This window comes from Aptenodytes patagonicus, chromosome 2 (genome assembly GCF_965638725.1).
Source record: "Aptenodytes patagonicus chromosome 2, bAptPat1.pri.cur, whole genome shotgun sequence".
In the NCBI taxonomy this organism is placed as follows: domain Eukaryota; kingdom Metazoa; phylum Chordata; class Aves; order Sphenisciformes; family Spheniscidae; genus Aptenodytes; species Aptenodytes patagonicus.
In genome coordinates this window covers 160,562,194-160,582,211 of record NC_134950.1, presented here as the reverse complement: position 1 = coordinate 160,582,211, position 20,018 = coordinate 160,562,194, and the positions used below count along the sequence as shown (strand labels likewise).

At 39.1% G+C, this 20,018-nt stretch overlaps 1 protein-coding gene across 6 annotated transcripts in view; it reads right to left on the bottom strand.

Moving 5' to 3' along the window:
* DIP2C (disco interacting protein 2 homolog C) overlaps window positions 1-20,018 on the bottom strand; it is a 333,508-nt gene that overhangs the window by 37,917 nt on the left and 275,573 nt on the right. For all 6 annotated transcript variants that reach the window (XM_076331894.1, XM_076331896.1, XM_076331898.1 and 3 more), the window contains 6 exons: window positions 18,637-18,758; window positions 15,794-15,905; window positions 15,573-15,682; window positions 12,639-12,769; window positions 2,585-2,753; window positions 1,445-1,615 (listed from right to left, as the gene is read on the bottom strand). In XM_076331894.1, the coding sequence (XP_076188009.1) occupies window positions 1,445-1,615; window positions 2,585-2,753; window positions 12,639-12,769; window positions 15,573-15,682; window positions 15,794-15,905; window positions 18,637-18,758 (815 nt within the window). The remainder of the gene's footprint in view (window positions 1-1,444; window positions 1,616-2,584; window positions 2,754-12,638; window positions 12,770-15,572; window positions 15,683-15,793; window positions 15,906-18,636; window positions 18,759-20,018) is intronic.

Sequence of the window (20,018 nt, the reverse complement as noted above, 5' to 3'; positions counted from 1 at the left end):
GCCAGGATTCCTTAGTGATGTTGAAAAGGGCAAGAGGCTAATGCAGGCATAACACGCAGACATACTGGTCTGTGCTGAACCCATCACCTGTATTTGTCACATTTTTTGGATAAAATAAAAAAAATCTTTACATTTACAGTCAGGAAAAAAATAGCAAATGCCTTATTTATAGTGTCACTGAGAAGATCTGTTATGGCTTCCACACCTGAGCAATTATGCATGTTACATGCATAAGAAATCCTTCAATGTAAACTAGGGGTAACTGCCAGATTTGAAATGTGGGATGCACCATATAGAGTACAGGCAAGTTATGCCGGGGAGACAGTGACTTTGAAGAGGTTAGAGACATAGTAGGTGACCAAATGGATATGGAACTTCCCAGCCAATGCAGCTGCCAATGCAAAAGATGATTTTTGTATTATTTAAAAAGATTATTAAGTCAGAAATCATATTGCATCTGAGTAGGACACCTGTGGCATTATTACAGGAATAATATGTGAAGTTCTGATACCAGATTTGGAAGGACAGAAAGAGATCAGGAGTCATAAAAATGAGACACAGATCAGGAAAGCATGACTTAAGCTTCTTTATCTGTTTATCAAAGACTAAGATGTGTATTAGAGTCATGACAGAAATGAGATTCTTTATTCCAGATTAGAAAAATGTAATAAAATAAAAAATGGCTGAATCTAATGCCAGATAAATTTAAACTAGAAATAAGGCAAAATTAATTAAAAATTGAACACCTTATAAAAAGGCAAGTTAACTTTCATCACTTGAAGTCCTGAAAGATAAAATAATATACTCTAGATCAGCCTAAAACTATTTGCTTGGTGTAGTTATCATTGGGTGAAAACCTAGAGGCTATTCAGAAATTCAGACCAGATAGCTACAGTGCTCCATCTGTCCTTAAAATCACAACTCAGTAAAGATTCCTGGAGAATGCAAGTTAAATCCTGTATTATCCCTGGGTACTTTCTTCTGATTAGTGGATCAAAACAGAATGAAAGAGATGTAGCAAAATAATTTTTCATTGTAAGCAATGAACTGTGCGCAGGAAATATCTATCTAGTTAATTAAGTAATGGTTGGAATTATTTTATAAACAGAAGGAATCCATTTTGTAACATACTAAAGTAAGCACTAGGAAACTGGATTTTACATTACATGACTAAATACTGTTTTTGGAGTACATTCTGTCACTACCATGCGCTTTTCTGAATTACTCTATTCATGGGCAGAATAAATGCTATGATTGCAACGAGAGGGATGAATAGTTGACAAAGTAACAGAAATCTACTACCTGTATATGCAAGAACATTAAGTACCACATGCATTTTCTTAAGATGTTTACAACCAAGCAGCCAAAGGAAATACAAAGAATGCTTCTTACTGAAAACCGTTTTCTTAAAACAACTTTGAGCTTAAGGATTGAAAAATCTTACCTGTAAACATATTGCCAGGTTAACTCTACAGCCAAGTGATGTGCTGACAGCCCGTGGATGGAGACCAAGGTCTTTAAATAATTTTGAAAATGACTGAGTAAGAGCTATCCGAGGTCGTTCTTCAGCCACTACTACACATGTCCGTACACGTGAAAGGTCCAGTCCCCTTGCCTAAAAAGAAGTTAAAATGTAACAAAGGCCACAAATGGGCAGATTTAATGAAAACCAGTTAGTAGTACTTAAGTGTATTATGTAGGTATTATGATTCAAGAGGAATAGCAGAATAAAGGCTAAGGTGCCAGTATAATTTCTGTCTTTCCTGGAGGCCGGATGGCCAGATGACAGTCTAATAGCTGTAGAAGAGCAGACATACTTGCTTGTCATCTCAACATTAGCACATAGGAAGAGATGGGTATGCTAATTCTGAAGGGAGGGAATGCTATTTCCCAATATTAATTCAGAAAGAGAGTGAATAATGGCAAACAGGAAGTAGTGTCTAGCCTTGAAAAAACTGATTAGGAAATTATTAAGCGAGGATGGTAAAGGCTGGAGACAATCATAAATATCAGTATCCCAAGATCTAATTTATTTCAGTAGCATACTGGAAATGCTAGATGATTTCAGAAATGTAACTGGCTACCTGGCTTTTAATTCTGGGGGAAAAAAAAAGAAGATACACCTCTCCCCCCACCCCCCCCCATACCATGAGGACAATCCAGTTAAAACAACATGATACTTTTAAGTATGTGATTATTTAACTACAGGAGCCAAAACCAAACGAGTACTTCATATAATCAGGGAATTCATAAAACATAATATACAACACTCCTTGGGCCTCTTGGACGTTTACACCTCTGTTTTCCAACACTTGCCTATCAACATAGGCTGCAATACAGATCAGAAAGCTTAGGTAAATAAAAGCCTTTCCTTGATGTTTAAAAGCCTTGTGATCTGAAAGAGAATGACTGATATTTATATATAGCCTTTGGCAAGGAATGACACGTGTTCTGTGGAAGCTGCCCTTGCCCTCTGATGATTTTCTCCTCACTGCAGACATTTAGCACAGCCGTTCATGGCAGGCAAGGCTCTCAAACACCACCGTGCAGACGGAAGGTTGCGCAGGACGACAGAATTACTCACTTTCAGCGACTCTGTTTGTGAACCGAGTCCCTTAGTACAAAGCTCCATGACTGAATAGGAACAAAAAGTGTCTCTCACTTTGTACTGACTCACGGCAAGAAGCCACAGAGCAGGATTGGTCTCCAGTTCTGAGGGAGGAATCAAAATAGACTGGTGTCCTGAATAAACGCTGTAAAGACACAAGATTCGTTAACGCATGCTAAACGCCTGTGTCCACAGATGTTTACAAGCTATGGAGTACTAGAATATAAAGGTTATCACAGCGTGGGATGAACCATGTAATGTCATACAGTGCTCTACAGGTCCACTAGTTTATCATGAAGTTTAACTCTGTTTTTTTGCTATACCTTCAGAGTCTGTGAGGAATCATGAGGAATGCAGGCAGAACATGCTCCTAAAATACTAATTTACTCAAAATGCCCGTGGACTTCGCTGTTAGAACTGTACTGAAGAGAGCAAAATAGCTCGGTTATTAATGGTGCTAATAAACATTATTATAATATCAACAAAAATTATGTGTTGCTGACAAATAATTAAGATTGAGTAATTACCATTTTAAGATACCTTGATTAAAAGAGTACTTGATTGCTTAATATGGAAATAACCTCTCTCCTGCTGAGGCAAGCAAGAGGTTTGCAATCATGTTCAAGGGAGTAAATCTGGCCCCAATTTAACAAGCCTTGTGGCTTTAAATTTCTTCTGTGAAAGTTTTATGAACTTTTAAAACCCAAATATACTACATCTCTTGGTTATTGGATACCTAGTGAGCATAAGTATTGAGAAAAAACACTTATCAGGGTCCCTGAAGGAAACAATTATGCAGAGCTAATTTCTCTGGTACCCAAGATTCTCCCCAAGGGAAAAAAATATTCCCAATTTGATGTCTTTATTTCCCGTGGGTCCTATGTTGTTCACTCATCTCAGACAGGCAGATTTACCATCAATTTTACAGTCCCCCTCACATCTTAATTTGTGATTTGTAGATATTTCAAATCAGAAGGGTCATAGCATAAAACCCCCAGATCATAGAAGTTCTGAGAAAAGACCATAAAACCCTGGAGATTTATGATGCACATGAGAGAAATTCATTTGTGACTTGAAAACTTGGAATGCCAGCTTGGTAAAGTAAAGCTGACATTTTCAAATCCAAATGCCCGAGGTAAGACACGTAATGGAACTTTATTTTCAGGAATATGAGCATCTCTGTAACATTTCACATTAGGAAGAAGATACAGACCTTTGCAATTCTTGAAGATGGGCTGCTCACACAGCTCCCCTCCTTGGTGAGCGAGTGCCCCCACTCCCCCCAAACCCAGATGAGAGTGCTTTCAAAAGCTGTGCAATTTAGAACAAGGTTTGTGTGACCAGGATGTCATTACTTGGTATGATAAAGGCATAAAAGGTGTACAAGTCCAGCCACAATGGCAGTTAATAATCCAAATAGTTTAGGTCTTTGCTGGAGTATGAGCCAGAGGATGTCACGGAATATGTATGAACTATAGTTCAAATAATTTCATTTATCATACAGTAAGAATTTTATCTTTGACTGCTTGTCCACATTTACGCCACTCTTGATGATTCATGACCAGTGACTTGCCACGAAGTGATGTGTTCTCGGATACGGTTGACATAATGACTATAGCACAGGACGGTCAAATGAAGCATTATGCTTTTATGTTGCTTTTACGGGATCAGAATAAAGTATGACTGAACCTTGAGCATGTGCTTCATAAACATGTGAAAAGAGATCTTGGCAAAGTTACCCAAGCCTGAAAGGAGTATGCCCTGAGCTCAAGTGACAGATCAAACCCAGCTAAGGAGTAGTAACAGTTTTTACTATAAATATTACTTCACTCTTTCTTTCTCAGCCAATTCTATTAAGTTTTCCAGAGAAGACCAAAAGGTCTTAGTTCTTCGCAAATTTAGGGTCAGGGCCCCACAAACAATCAAGGTGTGTGATCTGTCTGGTAAATAAATAATTCTTACAAATGGGAAGCTGTAACCACTCGAGTAAGAACCTGGGCTGGGGTCCAATCCGTATGAATACGGTATACAGATTCAGCATCAAACCCTTCCCCCCGTCCTTGAACTCTTCTAGTTGATGCAACCACTATCAGGAGAAAAAAAAATCCGCACAATAATAAACAAGCTGCCAGGGGGTCAAATGTGGGAGAATTATTACTCAGAACCGCATTAAGATCCCTTAGTGCCACTTATTCAACTGGGCAGAACATCCCAAAATAAAAACAAAATCAAAAGAACAAACTTTATCCCTGTACTGAAAAGTGCCCACACAAACTCCACAGTAATAAGGGAGGAAAAACCTGCACTGCTTTCAGTAGAAGAATAGAAAATTGGTTCCAAGTGCACTTTACCAGGAAATAGTCCAAAATGGTGCAATTTGGGAATACAAATTTACACCAAAGACAAATCTTTTCCCCCTCAGCAACAGTGTGGGGGTGAACTGTCTCCCTCTCTTGATCAACTTATGCTGGACAAGTAAGAAAGATACTTGCGTTTGCCCTTAACCTTCCACCAACAGCCATGCAGCAAAGCATGAGGATTTGGATGGAAAATAACCCCAACTTCTCCAGACTGAGGGAAACAAACACTCTTATGATCAGACTTTGACTAAAAAAATCACTCTGATTAGACAGAAATAAATGAAGATGTTGCTAGTACCTTTCCTGAGTTCTAATCCCTCAGAAATGCTGAGGAGTTCAGAATTTAACTGCAGTGCAGCAGGAAATATCTAGCAGGAAGGAAACTTTCTGTGGTGCAGAACCTCAGATGTGTGCTGCTCCTGTCTACAGTGCATAAACCTACAGAAAGATGATAACATGCCTGGTAACTTGATGACCAACACAGGCTTTGCCTACCGAGCTGTGGTTTAATAACCCATGCATATCATCTAATTTGCTAGAGCAGTTGGTGGAGCTAGGAGAAGAACTACAAAGACGTATTTCTGGGGTGAATGTGCCAGTTCCACAGCTGAAGTGGTTTATGCAGCACCTGGCCACCACGATGTCAGTCATAACCTGGCTCACCTTCCTGAATCAAGCTCAGAAACATTATGTAGGTTTTGTGAATGACTCTAAGCAACAAAACGTTCCTGGTAGCCACATATCCTTGCAAATTCGCAGACTTTATATTTCCAGGTTAACCCCTGAGAAGCTGTACGTCACCAATGTTTTGGTGGAGAGAAGCTGAGAAAAAAAAGATGCTCCCTTGTATAGCTGGTTGAAACATTTCTATCACTCTGGTGGTTTCAAATCACTGTGAGATGTTAGAGGGTGTTTGCTTAGTATGGATGCCAACAATCAAGCAGTGGACCACGTGCTTGAACAGACTGCAGTTGTGGAAGGCTGCTTTGGAGATGCTGGATAAAGCTAGATATGGTCCCAAACCTATAGGAAGTTCTGTCAATGCTGCCTTTATGTAACTCTAGGTATGGTAGAGATGTATGGTAGGTACATCTATGTATGGCACATTCTAGATATGGTAGAGTTAATCCTGAAACCGAGGCACTGAACAAATAGACAGTTCCATCTCATCTTCTTGAAACACAGTACTCATCAAGAGATAGTTAGGCTGTCAGCTTTGCTATTCTCATACTGGAAGCAACAGAATCATGGTGAACACTGTGCCATCAGGGGGATCAGATGGGATATTAGGAAAAGTTGGGGGTTTAAATATAAATTGTGGAAGCTAAAATTACCATTCTGAAATTGCAACAATATATGATCTATTGGAGTAGGCGCAGGAATTTAGTTATATAAATACTGGGAAGGAACTGAAGCAAGATTGTTTCTTCCACTGCTGTAGAAATCTGTTCTCACAAAAGTAACTCTGTCTCTTGATGCAAGTCTTGTAACAGGAGTAGACACAGTGCAGAACTGCAGAGACTATCTGACAGACCTGGACATCTGTTTATCAATCTCCACCATTTTTAGAAAATGCAAAAGGAGTAGGCAAAAAAGAAGACAAAAAAGGAGAGTGACTATAGAGCATCCCTGCATCATCTTGTCACAATCCTTTTGGGATGCAGACACAGAGTGAAATGCAGTGGTAGCTGAGGTGGGAAATCACATTTTAGAAATACTGTCTTCCTTTAGGGAAGCAATCCGGAGGAAAAAAAAAGTATTCACATGGTGGACAAAGCCTTGGATTTTGGCAGTAAGTGAAGAGCCTTGTCTGCCTGCACTGAGCAAGGGCTGCCCAAGGACAGGAATACTCCAGTTAAATGCACCAGGATGTATTTTGGTATGACGGTGCCATCTGATCACAACACCGGTTCCACTGCCTGGCAGGCTGTTTTGGCAGCATACAGAGATGCCTGGAAGGACATCTTGGCAATTAACTGTTCCACTGAATCAAAGATTTACCCCATGCTGTCCTGAGGCAGATTAACAGTAAAGTCTGAGGTTTTATTACAGTTCCAGAAATTTCAGCAGGGCAATAAATGCTGACAAATGGCAACTGCAATTTGGAATTGCATTCTGGCAGGCTACTGAACCGCCACTGCCCTTACTTCTGGCATCCTTCTCAGGTGATATGAGCTGCTTTCCCACTTAACTGCAGGAGGCAGGTAGGTACTGCTGAGTCTTGTAACTATATGCATTTTTTTTTCTGCATTTCTACAGATGATATTTGGCATTTGGTGATGAGGGACAGGTATGGGAATTGGGCACTTGGTAGGACCTGAAATAATTGAGTTGCCATGCACCTAATTCAAAGTCTGTGAAAAGAGACTGCTTGCTGAGGGAACCTGAACGGGACTGAGCAAAAGCCTTCACAATCATCTGGACCACAGCTTGTAGGAAGGAAGGTACAGGCCACAGAGGAGAGTGTTTGGGCATATGTCTGACCTAGGCTTCATAGGACTTGGGCCAAAATAAAATCTTCAGTTCTCCTGGAGACCCATATATGCACAGAAAAAGGGCTTTTGGAGAACAAGTAAAGGACTTCACACCATCTGCAGAGTTCAAAGGTGCCCAGCTGGCATACAGCGCACTAAGAGCACGACTGCACATGGTAAGCAGATAAGCAATCAGTACTGGAGAGACAGAGATGTCTCACAAAGAAGTTTAACTAATGTACAGCAAAAGGGATCATTGTGTAGGGCACACAAATTTTCCCAGAAAGGAAAGGACCTCACCCATACACCTTGACAGGCTTCTAGTGCTGAGAATAGGTGCAGTCTTTACAACTTCCACATCAGCGTACTGGGAGCCGGTGAGAGTGGTGCCATAACCCATCACTCTGCTTTAACCCAAGCTCTGGTGCTGGTACCCCAATCAGATACCCGTAAGTCTTTGGTTAACACTGAAATGCCAGTATTTTGTTCCCGTAGTGCCTGCACTGCCTGCTGGGACCGTGCTGTCTGCCCAGAATGAGAGCCAGAGGTGACTCAACTTCTTGTTACTGGCATGTCCTCCAAAAGCTTTAACCTCCTCCTTTCAGAGAAGTGTTTCAGCAATCTCTAAGCCTCGCAAGGGAAGCTTTCTAACACAGCTCTGGGCTGCTACTGGGCACTTCTGAACTGTGTGTCACTGGGAAGCGTGTTGCTGACTGCTCCTGAGCACAAACACATGACCCAGCAGCACCAGCAGTGGAAATCATACCGCCTCTTGACAGAACTTGTGGTGCTCAGTGCCATTCCAACACAAAGACCCTTTACCTAAATACTTCAAAGCAGGTGAGCAAGTTCTAAAAATTTGGCCACTGTTTCCTTTTTGTATTGAAGAAAAAAGAGAGACAGCCATCTTGCCCTGCATACAGAAACCACAGCCTAAGGTTAATTAGATGATATAGATGGCAGCACCATTTCTGTTGGCATTGGCGTTAGAGACATCCTAAGGCAGGCAGAGGCTAAACATGTCCAGCTCAGGTCATTACAGTACCGTCTGTATTTATAAGCCATTGCCCAGACTTGAGCACCACTCAGGTGGTGCCTTAGCACCACCTCTCCCGCCCCAGTTACTCCCCCATGTCTACAGAGCTGGTGGAGCTAAGTCTGTCAACACATTGCAGAACTCACACATCAAGGTAAATCAGGGCTTTCAGCTGCCCTTGAACCTTCTAGACTTGAGGCAAGTTTAACAGACCTATTGTAATGTGGAAGAAACGCAAATTGCCTCTTCCACAAGTTGCCACTGGCTAAAGACTCCACGGCACACACGGCAGTGTGTGGGCAGAGACACCTTTACATTCCTCCTGCCCCAGTTACGCACTTTGCAAAACACATGAGAGATGGCTATGTTCATAGCCTTCACTTCCCATGTCAGAATTATCCTTTTCTGATGTGGCATTTAGGATTCTTTATGCAGTCTTGCCTTTAATTTGCTATAAATGGGCTGGAAATTAGGTGAAAAGCTCATGCCTACCAGATATATTCAAGTTAGCCTAAAAAAAAGTAACGATAATTAATGAGTCCTAGCACACTAAAGTTTTCTAAAATGCAGTTCTCGTGTTAATGCTGCAATTCCTTACTTACTTCTTGCACAGTTCCACCTCTCTGGTTAACAAGAAACCTTGCAGTCTCTTGCTGCAGAAGCTACCCAGCAGCACCACTGGGGACTTCAGCTTGTGGCTATGGAACAGAGACAGCAGCAGCAGGACAGGAGAAAGCCACTTCACTGCACCTTACCTGGAAAGCCTTCCCAGGACCATTTTATAGCATTCACGCTATTTATTATGTGGCCACTGTGGACCAGAAAATTCAGTTCCTCTGGTTCAGTTTGAGTCATACTAACTTGCACTATTACAATCTCAGTTTCTAAGAATATATATATCATTTAAAATTATTCATGTACTTAATTTTAATTTCAGCCAGGACAATTCTATCTTCCAGTAGTAAAAGTAGAACCGCAATATGGGTTGGCTTAGCTGGGCTAAAATGGAGGGAAAATTCTTATTCTATTGCATCACTCAGCAACTATCAATTAAGTAAATCCTCACTAACAAACTGTAGAATGCTCTATTCTGCTCCACAGTGAGCAGCGTTAAGAAAGGGACATCTTAATTTCAGGAAGCATTTTTGAACAATGGGATTTAGTAATGTTTTTTTTTACATTGGAGGACACAATTTTTTTTCTTTCAAAGAATGTAATACATTTTAAAATGTAATGCAACACAAGTCAGAATACTAGGATCACCCTCTCAGAATGGATGAGATTATTAAAGAGAAAAATGAAAAAATAATGTATTATTTTATTGAGTCATTAGTAAGAACCTGTTAAAATTAGGAAGTTTGGGGTTTGCGAACTCACATGGGGCTGATGACTGCCGCCACACCCATGATGTGCTGTTCAATGACAAAGGTTCCAAGGAAACCCTGCTGGAGCATGCAGCCAGTTTAGAGGGAACGTGGTAAATCCCTTTTTTTTTTAAAATGTATTGCTCTGCTTTGCAAGGTTTCTTTTCTTTATTATTTTATACCCTTTAGGCCATAAAATAATAAATTTTTTAAAAATAAGAACTTTGCAAAACTATGCAATATATTCCAAACTTACCAAAGGGCTGGCTCCATGCTCCAGCAGCTTTCCTAAGTAGCTTTGACCTCACAGAATGGGGCATTCTGGGGCACCGCAGTGGAGCAGGCCAGCACAACGTCTAAGCACCTACAACGGGGATAAAAGGTTAGTTTTTCTTTCATTCCTCAGTCAATGCCTCTTTTGGTCTAGTTAATAAAGGGATTAAAATGTACTTGTGATTTTAACCACACCCAGCACAGGAGGCTGCTTTCTCTTCCTGCTGGGCTCCTAAAAGGAAGAGTTCCTATTTAACTCTCAAAACCCCCTAGCTGATCAAAAATTGAAGATCTAACTTCATTTCCATATGCCATTAGAAGTATTAATTTAGTTAATGGGAGTGGTGACAGACAATCATAACTTTACAGTAGAATCCTCTGAGGTAGAAATCTGGGCTGTACAATGTTGGGGAGGATTTGGGTATGCTAAACTACAAAGAGTAAAATGCAAAGTTGCAAAGTTTTAAATTATGAAGAGTAAGAGTCTAATAACCTCCATAATGTATTTTTTGCTATCACATTAAATAATACTCATTCTAAAATAGTAATGAAACTGAAATTAAGTTTGTAAGTGGAAGTAATGAAGCTGTATCTGATGTCAGCTTTCCCTAAATGACAGTCGCAATTCAAGCAGCCTGCAACTTTTCTGGTTTTATAGGAACAGGAGATCAGTGACAAAGAAAAGATTGACACGATGGTTCATAAGATTAGTGTGTTGCTGGCTTGATCTCAGTTCCTTCAAGTCTCTCATTTCCTTTCTCTTCTTTGAAAATGGTATAAAATTTTCTATTCCTTCTATAAGCTACGGAGGGGCGCACACCTTGATTGCTTTCTCCCAAAGGCTTGCTGCCTTATTCACTTGCCAGTCATAAACAATCTTCTCCTCCTAAAAGGCTGAATACTATCAGTATTGGGAAGGACCTAAGGGCAGTAAATGCTTATTTGTTGCAAATATGGTGCTGTAAGAAACAAAAATTTCTGTATTCAGGAGATTCATGGGCACCACAAATTACTTGGGTTTTGGACAGATCAACATCTATCTGTATTTTACAGCTCTACCATGATGTTGCATAGAAGTTATTCTTGGATGCTCTGTGTCCCAACATTATCCCATACAATAACACACTCCTTAGCTGAACTCTCCTATGGTGCTCTACAGTCCTTCCCTGGTCTCACTGAATGCATCATGGCAGATTTGGCTTAGCCCCCAGCAGAGCGAAGGCCTAACAGCGTTGACATCAGGGCATGCTGAAACACATAAGTCCATGTAAGAAATATCCAACTGACTTAAAAAAATCAACATTTTAAAAATTTAACTTAAACAGAGTGATTTAATTAAAATCTCAAAATTTCTGAAAGGTTTTTTGAGTTTTTTTGCAGCCTCAATATTTTTATTTTTGTGTTGGGGAAATAAGTCGTTGAAAAAAAAAGATTTTTCAAAACCAAGAAATCTCTAATCCTTACGTAAAATCTGAACTAGTATTAGGGCAAGTATAGTTTAAATCAAGAAAGACTGATCAAGAATGAATAAGATAATACCATTAATCTTTGGCCCATTTAATATTTAATAGCCAATATTTTAAAAGGGCAACAAGACAGGCCAATAGCCTACTTTTAAATAAACAATACTTGCTGAAAACAAATTGCTGCAGGTGTTATCAAATAAAGCCTTCTTCAGGTATTTAGTAAATTGGTAAAAAGTTTATCCAGAATATTTTTATTGCCCTGGGTTATCTTCATTTTAGTAACTAAAAATAGCAGTACTGCTAACACCGAAGAACTTTCTATGTAGGGAGCAAAGATGTCGGACTACTGTGACTCTAAGATGTCTTCATAAAAATGTGCTCCATTAACACTCCCATAGCTCTTCCCCTTTGCCTCTGCATCAACCCAGCTAACTTAAAAAAAATAAAAAAGAAAGAAAAAAATCGATGGAACTGCTTTCAGTGCTGAACTGCAACTTCCCTGAGTATAGAGATTGACAGAATTGTTAAATTTCTAAACTTCTTATTAACAAAAAAAGCCGATTCACATTTCACTAGAAATGTTTTTTTCTGATAGCTTTGCTACTGCCATAGAAGTATCCTTCCATGTCTCTGCAAAAATCACAGCCGTAAGTCCCACAAATGAGGAAGCCCCTGATATCTACTCATGCTTTCAGATTAGAGAATGAAAAAGAAGATACCAGGAAACCACTTCCTTAAGGTAATATTGGTAGAGCGCTGCCTTCATCAAATAAAACTAGCCAGACTCTGCAGAGACAGCAGTAAAACAGTTGGGACTCAAGGAGCAGCCTGTTGATGTTCTGCACTCATAAGTCTAAATACCTATGGCCATGCCCAGCTCAAACAAAGCGTATTCTCCGTACAGCACCCTCAATATAGCTTCCACCAATTCCAATTGCCTATGTCAGTCCCAGAGGTTTTGTATGTTCTTCCCATCCTTTTATCACTCACATCATCCGGTTTGTTGTGTTATAGTACAACAGAAATGGTATTTTAAAAGGTTGAGGAGAAACCTCACCTGCAGAGGCACCAGAGGACAAACCCAAGTCCGCAGTAGGGGTCCAAGCAGATAGCAACTTCTCTGGAGGGATAAAGCTCACACTGCAGCTTAATAGAACGACAAAAGGCACTAGTGGCTGCATGAGACATCTGAAAGACAACAGCAAAGTAATTAAAATGATGAACTATGTCATTCAGAAGGCTCATTCCCAAAATGCGCCAAGTGCTTAAATCAGTTACAGGATAAAGAAAACAAGTAAATATTGACTTTCTTCTCAGTGTAAACACACATGTAATTTATATCTAAGAAAACATAATTTTCCTTCAAGAGGGCATCCAAATAACCGTGAAAGGGGAGGGGAGACAGAATGAATGATAAGTTTGAAGTGATTTAGGGAGAAAGCTGTGAGTGGTTTAAAGATGTGCTCCAAGCTGTATGCAAAGCTAATGATAACAAGCTAAACTTTCTGGAGGAACAAAGGAATGAATGACTGCAGGATCCGAATGTAATTTGAAGTATTTTGTTGATCATCAGTAACATACTTCTAAGTACATATTTCTTAATACAATAAATAAAAAATGCCAATGCATTTTTTAAATTGAAGAGGATTTTGCATGCAAAATGGTACTAAGGACCTAATCATTCGGTGATAAAGATCCCCAATAAACTTAGTAACGGTTCTGTAAAATGTCTTCATGTTATCCAGCTCCTAATTGAGAAACAGGCTCTTAAAAATCTTGGTAAGAAAGCTCTCAGAGGTAAAACAAGCAGAAAGTAGAAACAAAAAACCCGATCAAAAGGAAATTTTTCTGATTTTTTTTTCTAGTGTTAGGAAGTTTCCCACACTCACCCATCCTGGCTTAGAAATTCTAACTAGAGCAGGAACAGAATTATATCTTTTCAGCTTTGCCCTCTCTGTTAATAACAAGAAAGATACCCATGTTGGAAAGATGGCCTGGATAGGATTTAACTCATCTAACCTTTGAACCCTGCCACATACTGAGCTAGTTGCCTTATATATTGTTAGAGTCAGTGGAGGGGAACAGGCACTTGGAACATAAAATTTATTTTATCTTAAGGTAAACAGGGGAACAAAGCTCCAGAAGTGACTTCTTCTCCATTACCAATGAGAGCCATAACTGAGGCTGGACATGTTCCAAGTGATGCAAAAAGGCCAGCTCAAAACAGGTGTCCCCACGGTGATCATCTGCAGTTTGCAGAGATTAATTCTACTCTAGCTGAATCAAGACCACCTTTTCACACAGGATTAAACCGAACTCTGTAGGGCCAGAACTGGTGTCGTTCTGTGAATTTTTACACCATACTGGGTGCAAGCTAGTGAAAAAGTTGAGAGTAAACATAAGTGGAATCTACTACTTCCAAAGTGATTACAAAACATTTATCAACTTTTCAGAAGCCACATAAATTGTTTAGCCATTTTTTTAATTTAGCACCACTGCATTATGAATATAAGCCTTGTGGCCTCTTATGATCCTTTTATAATTAATTAATCACTAGTGACGATCTAGTAGATGGTAATTGTTTACATAAACCTGCTGAGTCAGTGACCTGGAAGCTTTGTGACCCAGGTATGAGAAGCTAATCAAGAATTCCTTGAGAGATTTATCTGGATTTCCCTTTAGCTATATTAAGAAAAGGTTCTTCCACTTACCCTGCCTTTGACTATCTTTGAAGCTCTCCAAATACTGACTTTGCATAGTTAGTAGTAATTTCTGCAAGTCTGATAAGGTGGAATTCAGACCTGTTTTAATATGGATGACTGCATCTGAAACAATCATTTAAGGCTCCCTTTAGAAGAAATGAAGACTTATGTGACATTCACCCCATTCAAAAATAATGTTTCAGATAAGTCAGATAAATTACACCCTAAAAATCCCTGCTTCTCTCTGTTGATTATTGAGAAGCCCAATGACTAGTCTGCATCTGTAGGCATTGTAGCTATTTAAAACTAGATGAAATGCATCTTTCAGGAGTGTCTGATATGTGACCTTCAGCCAGCTCAACCATTTAACCATCAGTCAACCTTGGGCTGGTCACTTCACTGCTCTGTGCTTCAAATTCTCCATCTGAAAACTGGGAAAAAGATGCTTTCTTTGTTTATAAAGTATGCTGACAGCTTCTGAAAATAGACGCATGATGCCAAAGATTATGAGGAATTCAATACAAGCTATAAGTGTGATATGTCAGCAAAAATTGCTGAAGTAATCATAATCCTTGGATATGCAACAGATAGGAGTAAGGAAGTAACAGGTAAGAGTAAGAGAGTGATTTTACCTCTGCCTGCATGTTGGTGAAACCAACATTGGAATAATATGTATGTTAGCAGCTAGAAAAGACAGCCTTGATAAATTGTGGCTACAAAGTTAGAGAAAATGCCAGAATAGAGATTTAAAGAGCTCAAGATGCCTAAGTTTATCAAAGAAATCCATCAATTAATTTTTTTTGCTGATTACTCTACTATTGTACCAGGTGAATATACCAGAGACATCGGCAGTTCCCTTAATAGCATGAAGAAGAGAATATTGAAAACCAGTGGCCAGCAGTTGAGTTGCAATAAAGAGCAAACGGTGAATGAGCACTCGAACAAGTAGAAAAGGGATGACTGGGTCTCATTTCCTTCATAAAAAGGAAAGAATAGATGAGGCAGTTGAGGAATGCTTCAGGCAGACAAGCTACTGGGCTGTCCGCAGGGGTATCAGAATTAAATTTTTAGTCTGAGGAGGAGGAGTGGGGCTCAACTCACCACACACAGTACCGTAGTGAGTATAGAAGAACTAATTTCATGTTAATGGAATCAAATAATGACTGCAAGAGAGGAAGCAACTCAATTTCTATTACCAAAAATCAAGAGGAGTTACAAATCAGGAGCAATGTACCACCTGCCAGCCAGGCGTGACAGCAGGAATGCCAGCTTTAACAAGAAGTCCCTACCTTTACCCCTGCTAGCATGCCAGTTGTGGAGACACTGAAGTCAAGGTAAGCAAGCGTTTCAGGGTTAGAAGGTTTGTAGATCTGTGCAGGCCGCTTCTTTGGCAAATCGTCTAAGAGAAAGAAAATGTGTGTATCTTACTCCCATGACAGATAGACCTCTGAGCGCTTGACAAAAACAATGACAAAAGAAGACACAGATGTCCCCTAGCCGTAGTACTCACCTGTATCTAGTACCGGAGGCCACGTTCTGACATCCACTGCTGCTGCCGCCTCTCGTGACCGTAACAATTTACATATTAATTGTGTAGTCATTAAGCAGGCAGAGCGGCTCACCTAGGAATTTAAGAAATAAATAATAATGCAATAGGATACTGATTAATTCTCCCATGAAAATGAGCAAGACCATGATTTATTTTCTGCCAGAACAGGAGACATTAGTCTCATGTTTTCCAATTAGGAGGTAGAAAGATGCACAAAAAATGCAGCTCACAAAGCACACAAAGTCATGTGAATTTTACAAATCACATGAAAATTGCACTTTGAAAAGAGTGTTGTAATGAAACTAAAGGCACCTTAATAGTGAGAATGTGACTTTTTCAACACATTATATCCGTTATCAACCCAGAATGCCAGTACAGAAGACTGTGACCAAAACATTTCCTATGTGATGGTAATATATCATGATTTATAAACAATATTTTCACATAAACTAAAACCTAGCCTGACATTTATATGAGTAATTTTACTATCTTAAGTCAATTTTATGTTAGCCATATATTTCTGATTCCTGTGCTAGTAATAAACCACTGGGAACTCTTCTGATATCAGCAAAATAGCTCTAGACCAAAAATTGTGCAGGTGGCCCTAAGAAATGAAATGGTGAGTTTACTGCAAATACCATCTGCACTGAATTTTAGATTACACATGCTGAAGGTATTCTCCTTTTAGATTTGCTATTTTTAAAAATACATAAGTAGCAACTACAAGAATATTTCTTACTGATTATAAAAATTAATATATTTAAGGAAATATTCAGACAAACATAAATATGAACACTGTTAATCACTGAAGACAGTACAGAGGAAAAACTGAAAAGACAGCATCATTCTTCTTTTCCTCGAACTTTGAGAATCCGTGCAAATATTGCTAAGAGCATTTTTTTCTTTAAGGAATCTGAGACATTTCATTGCACACTGAATTTCCAATGTTCAACCTAAGGAAATCAGTAACCACATGTACACTAAATTTTACCACTGAGCAGAAAAGATCAGCTTCTGTTGACAGTAATCTCATGGAGGTCGATTTTATAGGTCAACTTTATAGAGCACATGAGGAAATTAGGAGCATAGAAAGCACTGACCCAAGCTCTACTTACTTCCTCTAACCCGATGATTTCCCTGTATGGAAAATCTAAACATTTCAGGCTAAAAGTGAAGACAAATGAAGCCACTGCAGTATGCCTCAATCCAATCATGTCACTGTCATGGCAAGGCAAGGTAATTCTTACATAGCTAATCTTAATCCATGAAAATCTTAATTTGGGACACAGTGGAGCCATAAAAAAAAGGAATTTCAAGAGTTAGTGGTTACTAGCCCTCTCAGGAATTATATTATCTGGAAGATCAGGAGGTTTATTAAAATACAGAATGTCCATGCCTGGAGAATAGTAAGTTGGAGGTAAACACGTAGGGACGGTGGGAAGGAGAAAGAAGACATCTTAGCTACATGTTAGCAACTGCTTGAGATGGGGCTCAATAATGTTCAGTTACTGAGAACTACTACGAGTTCATCACCAAAACACAATTATGTAGGCCAAATTTTGCTCAGAAGTCATTCTTACTGACTTCAAAAGGTGTTATGTAGACATATAGCATGTCAGAGAAGGCTTTGACCCCATCACACCAGGAAATTTATATGATTGCACTGGCAATGAAGGAACAGCCTCAATATTTTAATTTCTATAAGGTCATCCCTCTCCAAAATGAAAGAGTATCTTGGGTAAAACAGAGCTGAGAGGCTTTTAAGTCAAACTGGCATTAATATGGCTAATAAATTTCAACATTTTATTTAAAGTTAGTCTATTGAAGGGATGACAATTACAAGTCAGCTTAGACCTGTCCTAGTTTTTCATCGTGAAACCAAACAGATCTAGTTTGGCTATTAAACATCAAAGGAAAAACAAAATAACACATTTTACATCACTTCTATAATTTTAACCACTGATGTTTAAAAACTGTGAGTGCCAAAATATTAAATAATGAGAACCCTGAAGACATTAGGACAATTTCTCATACCTCTACTGCTACTTCGTGGCATCTGATGCCATAAGGAAAGCCACAAATTATAACTATCATCTCTAGTACTTACTACTTGAAAATATCAACATTAATTAGAAATGTTAAAATCACACTTGTTTCAACTTGTTTTTTCAGAGACTCAGAATTCCATTCAATAGATCAGAAACTGCCAGATGTAAAAGGCCATCTCTTTGCAACCATTTTATTTCCCTCAGTAACAAGCACAATGAGGTTATTTATATGCAACAAAGACTAAACATTATTAGATAAAGCCAAAATACCAAAAGAAAGCATTGAATGAAAAAGTCTGAGTAACACTTCTCTGAATGAAACAAAATACCGACCAACATCTTCACAACAGAACTTTGAAATTGCTTCAAACTGCAAAACAGTTAGATGTACAGAGCTGAGCACAAATCACCATCAGGTCAAGCTAAGTTTTCCATTGGGATTTTTCTCAATAGTCAGCACAGCGTTGCCAGGTAAGGAATCCTACCATTCTTGGCATATAGCTAAATACAAGAAAGCACTTCAAATATATTTATTTCCTGAAAGGAGTAGCAGAACTGCGACAAAATGCAACAGTGGAACTCAGAAGGTTGTGTGCTGTCAAGCAGTGTTGACCCTGCAAAACAGTGAAGTCCTGAATCTTTGGAAGGAATACAACTCTTCAACCTACACCACACTCACTTAAGTTACCGTTCCTAAAGACTACGCAAATCCACTGCCCATTTAATCTACTTGTGCACTTTCAGGTGTCTGCTCACCTCCACAATCATCTTCACTGTAGGTAACGTGGTAGCTATGTTCTGGGGATGTGGAGGTCGAACTGTTATTGGCACACAGCCTGCATACAGGCATCCGTAAAATGCGGCAATCAGGTCTATTCCTGCATGAAGAACAAAACAAAAATCCTCCCCTGAAAATCAAATAATTTAATCACAGACACCTATGTCAGCATAAATATTACTTGGAACTCAACTCAGAAGGTTAAATGAACGACTAAGCCCTTTAACAGACTTCTTTTTCAGCCCCTTGTCAGTATTTGTTCAGCTTCACTGATTCCTTTCAATTGTACTGTTCTTCTGAGCATGACAAACCAAAGGTGACACACAAAGCTGCAGCCAGATATCATCATTTAGGTGAACTCCACTTTTATGATCAGGAAGTAACCTGTTAAAAAGACTGATTTCTACAGATTAATTATCTTCCTAAATTTACATTTATAGACAAATGAGAGTCTACAAGAAGAGGGATGCCCCAGCAAAAGGATGAAGTAGGACAATGCCTGTTCCTATCAACTGCAGAAAAAACATCTGGAGGTTTCATTAAATGCTGTCTTTCTCATGCCATTTTTAACCTCAGATATGCAGCTTTGACTTGCCTACCTGAAATTTTACAGTAAAAAAGGGAGTAATGATCTTGAAATCCTACTTCTAACATAAAAATAGGTGTTGTTCTATATAAACATTGACTGCAGGTGACAGACTGTGGACAGCACGCTTCAGGCTATCTAAGGAGGCTGAACAGGCAACAGCACAAAGATCCCGTGAATACTGTTGTTGGAGAGCTCCTTGGTGCTGTACACAGGCCATGATAAGACGACAATGGGGGCTGTTTTATTCTTTCAGTGGAAAAGGATCTGGAGTACTGATAGGTTATTGTTCCTTCAATAAAATGCTTTATTCTTGGCAAGTGAAATACAGAAAATAGAAACTTAAGTTTAAAATACTAGTCGTCTTTTGTGGAAAAGGTTTTCTCGTATTAATCATTGAGAAATTACTCCTATAAAGATTTAACCAGCATCTTGCAGCCCTTACAAACCAAATATCACAATACAGACCTTAAATCAGACTGTTTATTTCACCAACACACAAAAAATGCTAAAGACAAAAAGAGCAGCACTAGATCAGAAATAATTTCAAGCAGATGTCAAGCATGGTACCGCTTAACACAAGCTTAAAAGCCCTTATGTCAAAGGATGAAAATCCAAGCCACAGAGAGCTGTCTAGGTTAAAGACGTACAGAGAAAATAGTGATTATAATTTCGTATTTCTCAATCATCTGCCATTTATTCATCATATTTCTACTCTAAAAAAACATGGATCACTTCCTAGGTATTGCTGCTTTACCCTCATGAAACGCAGCA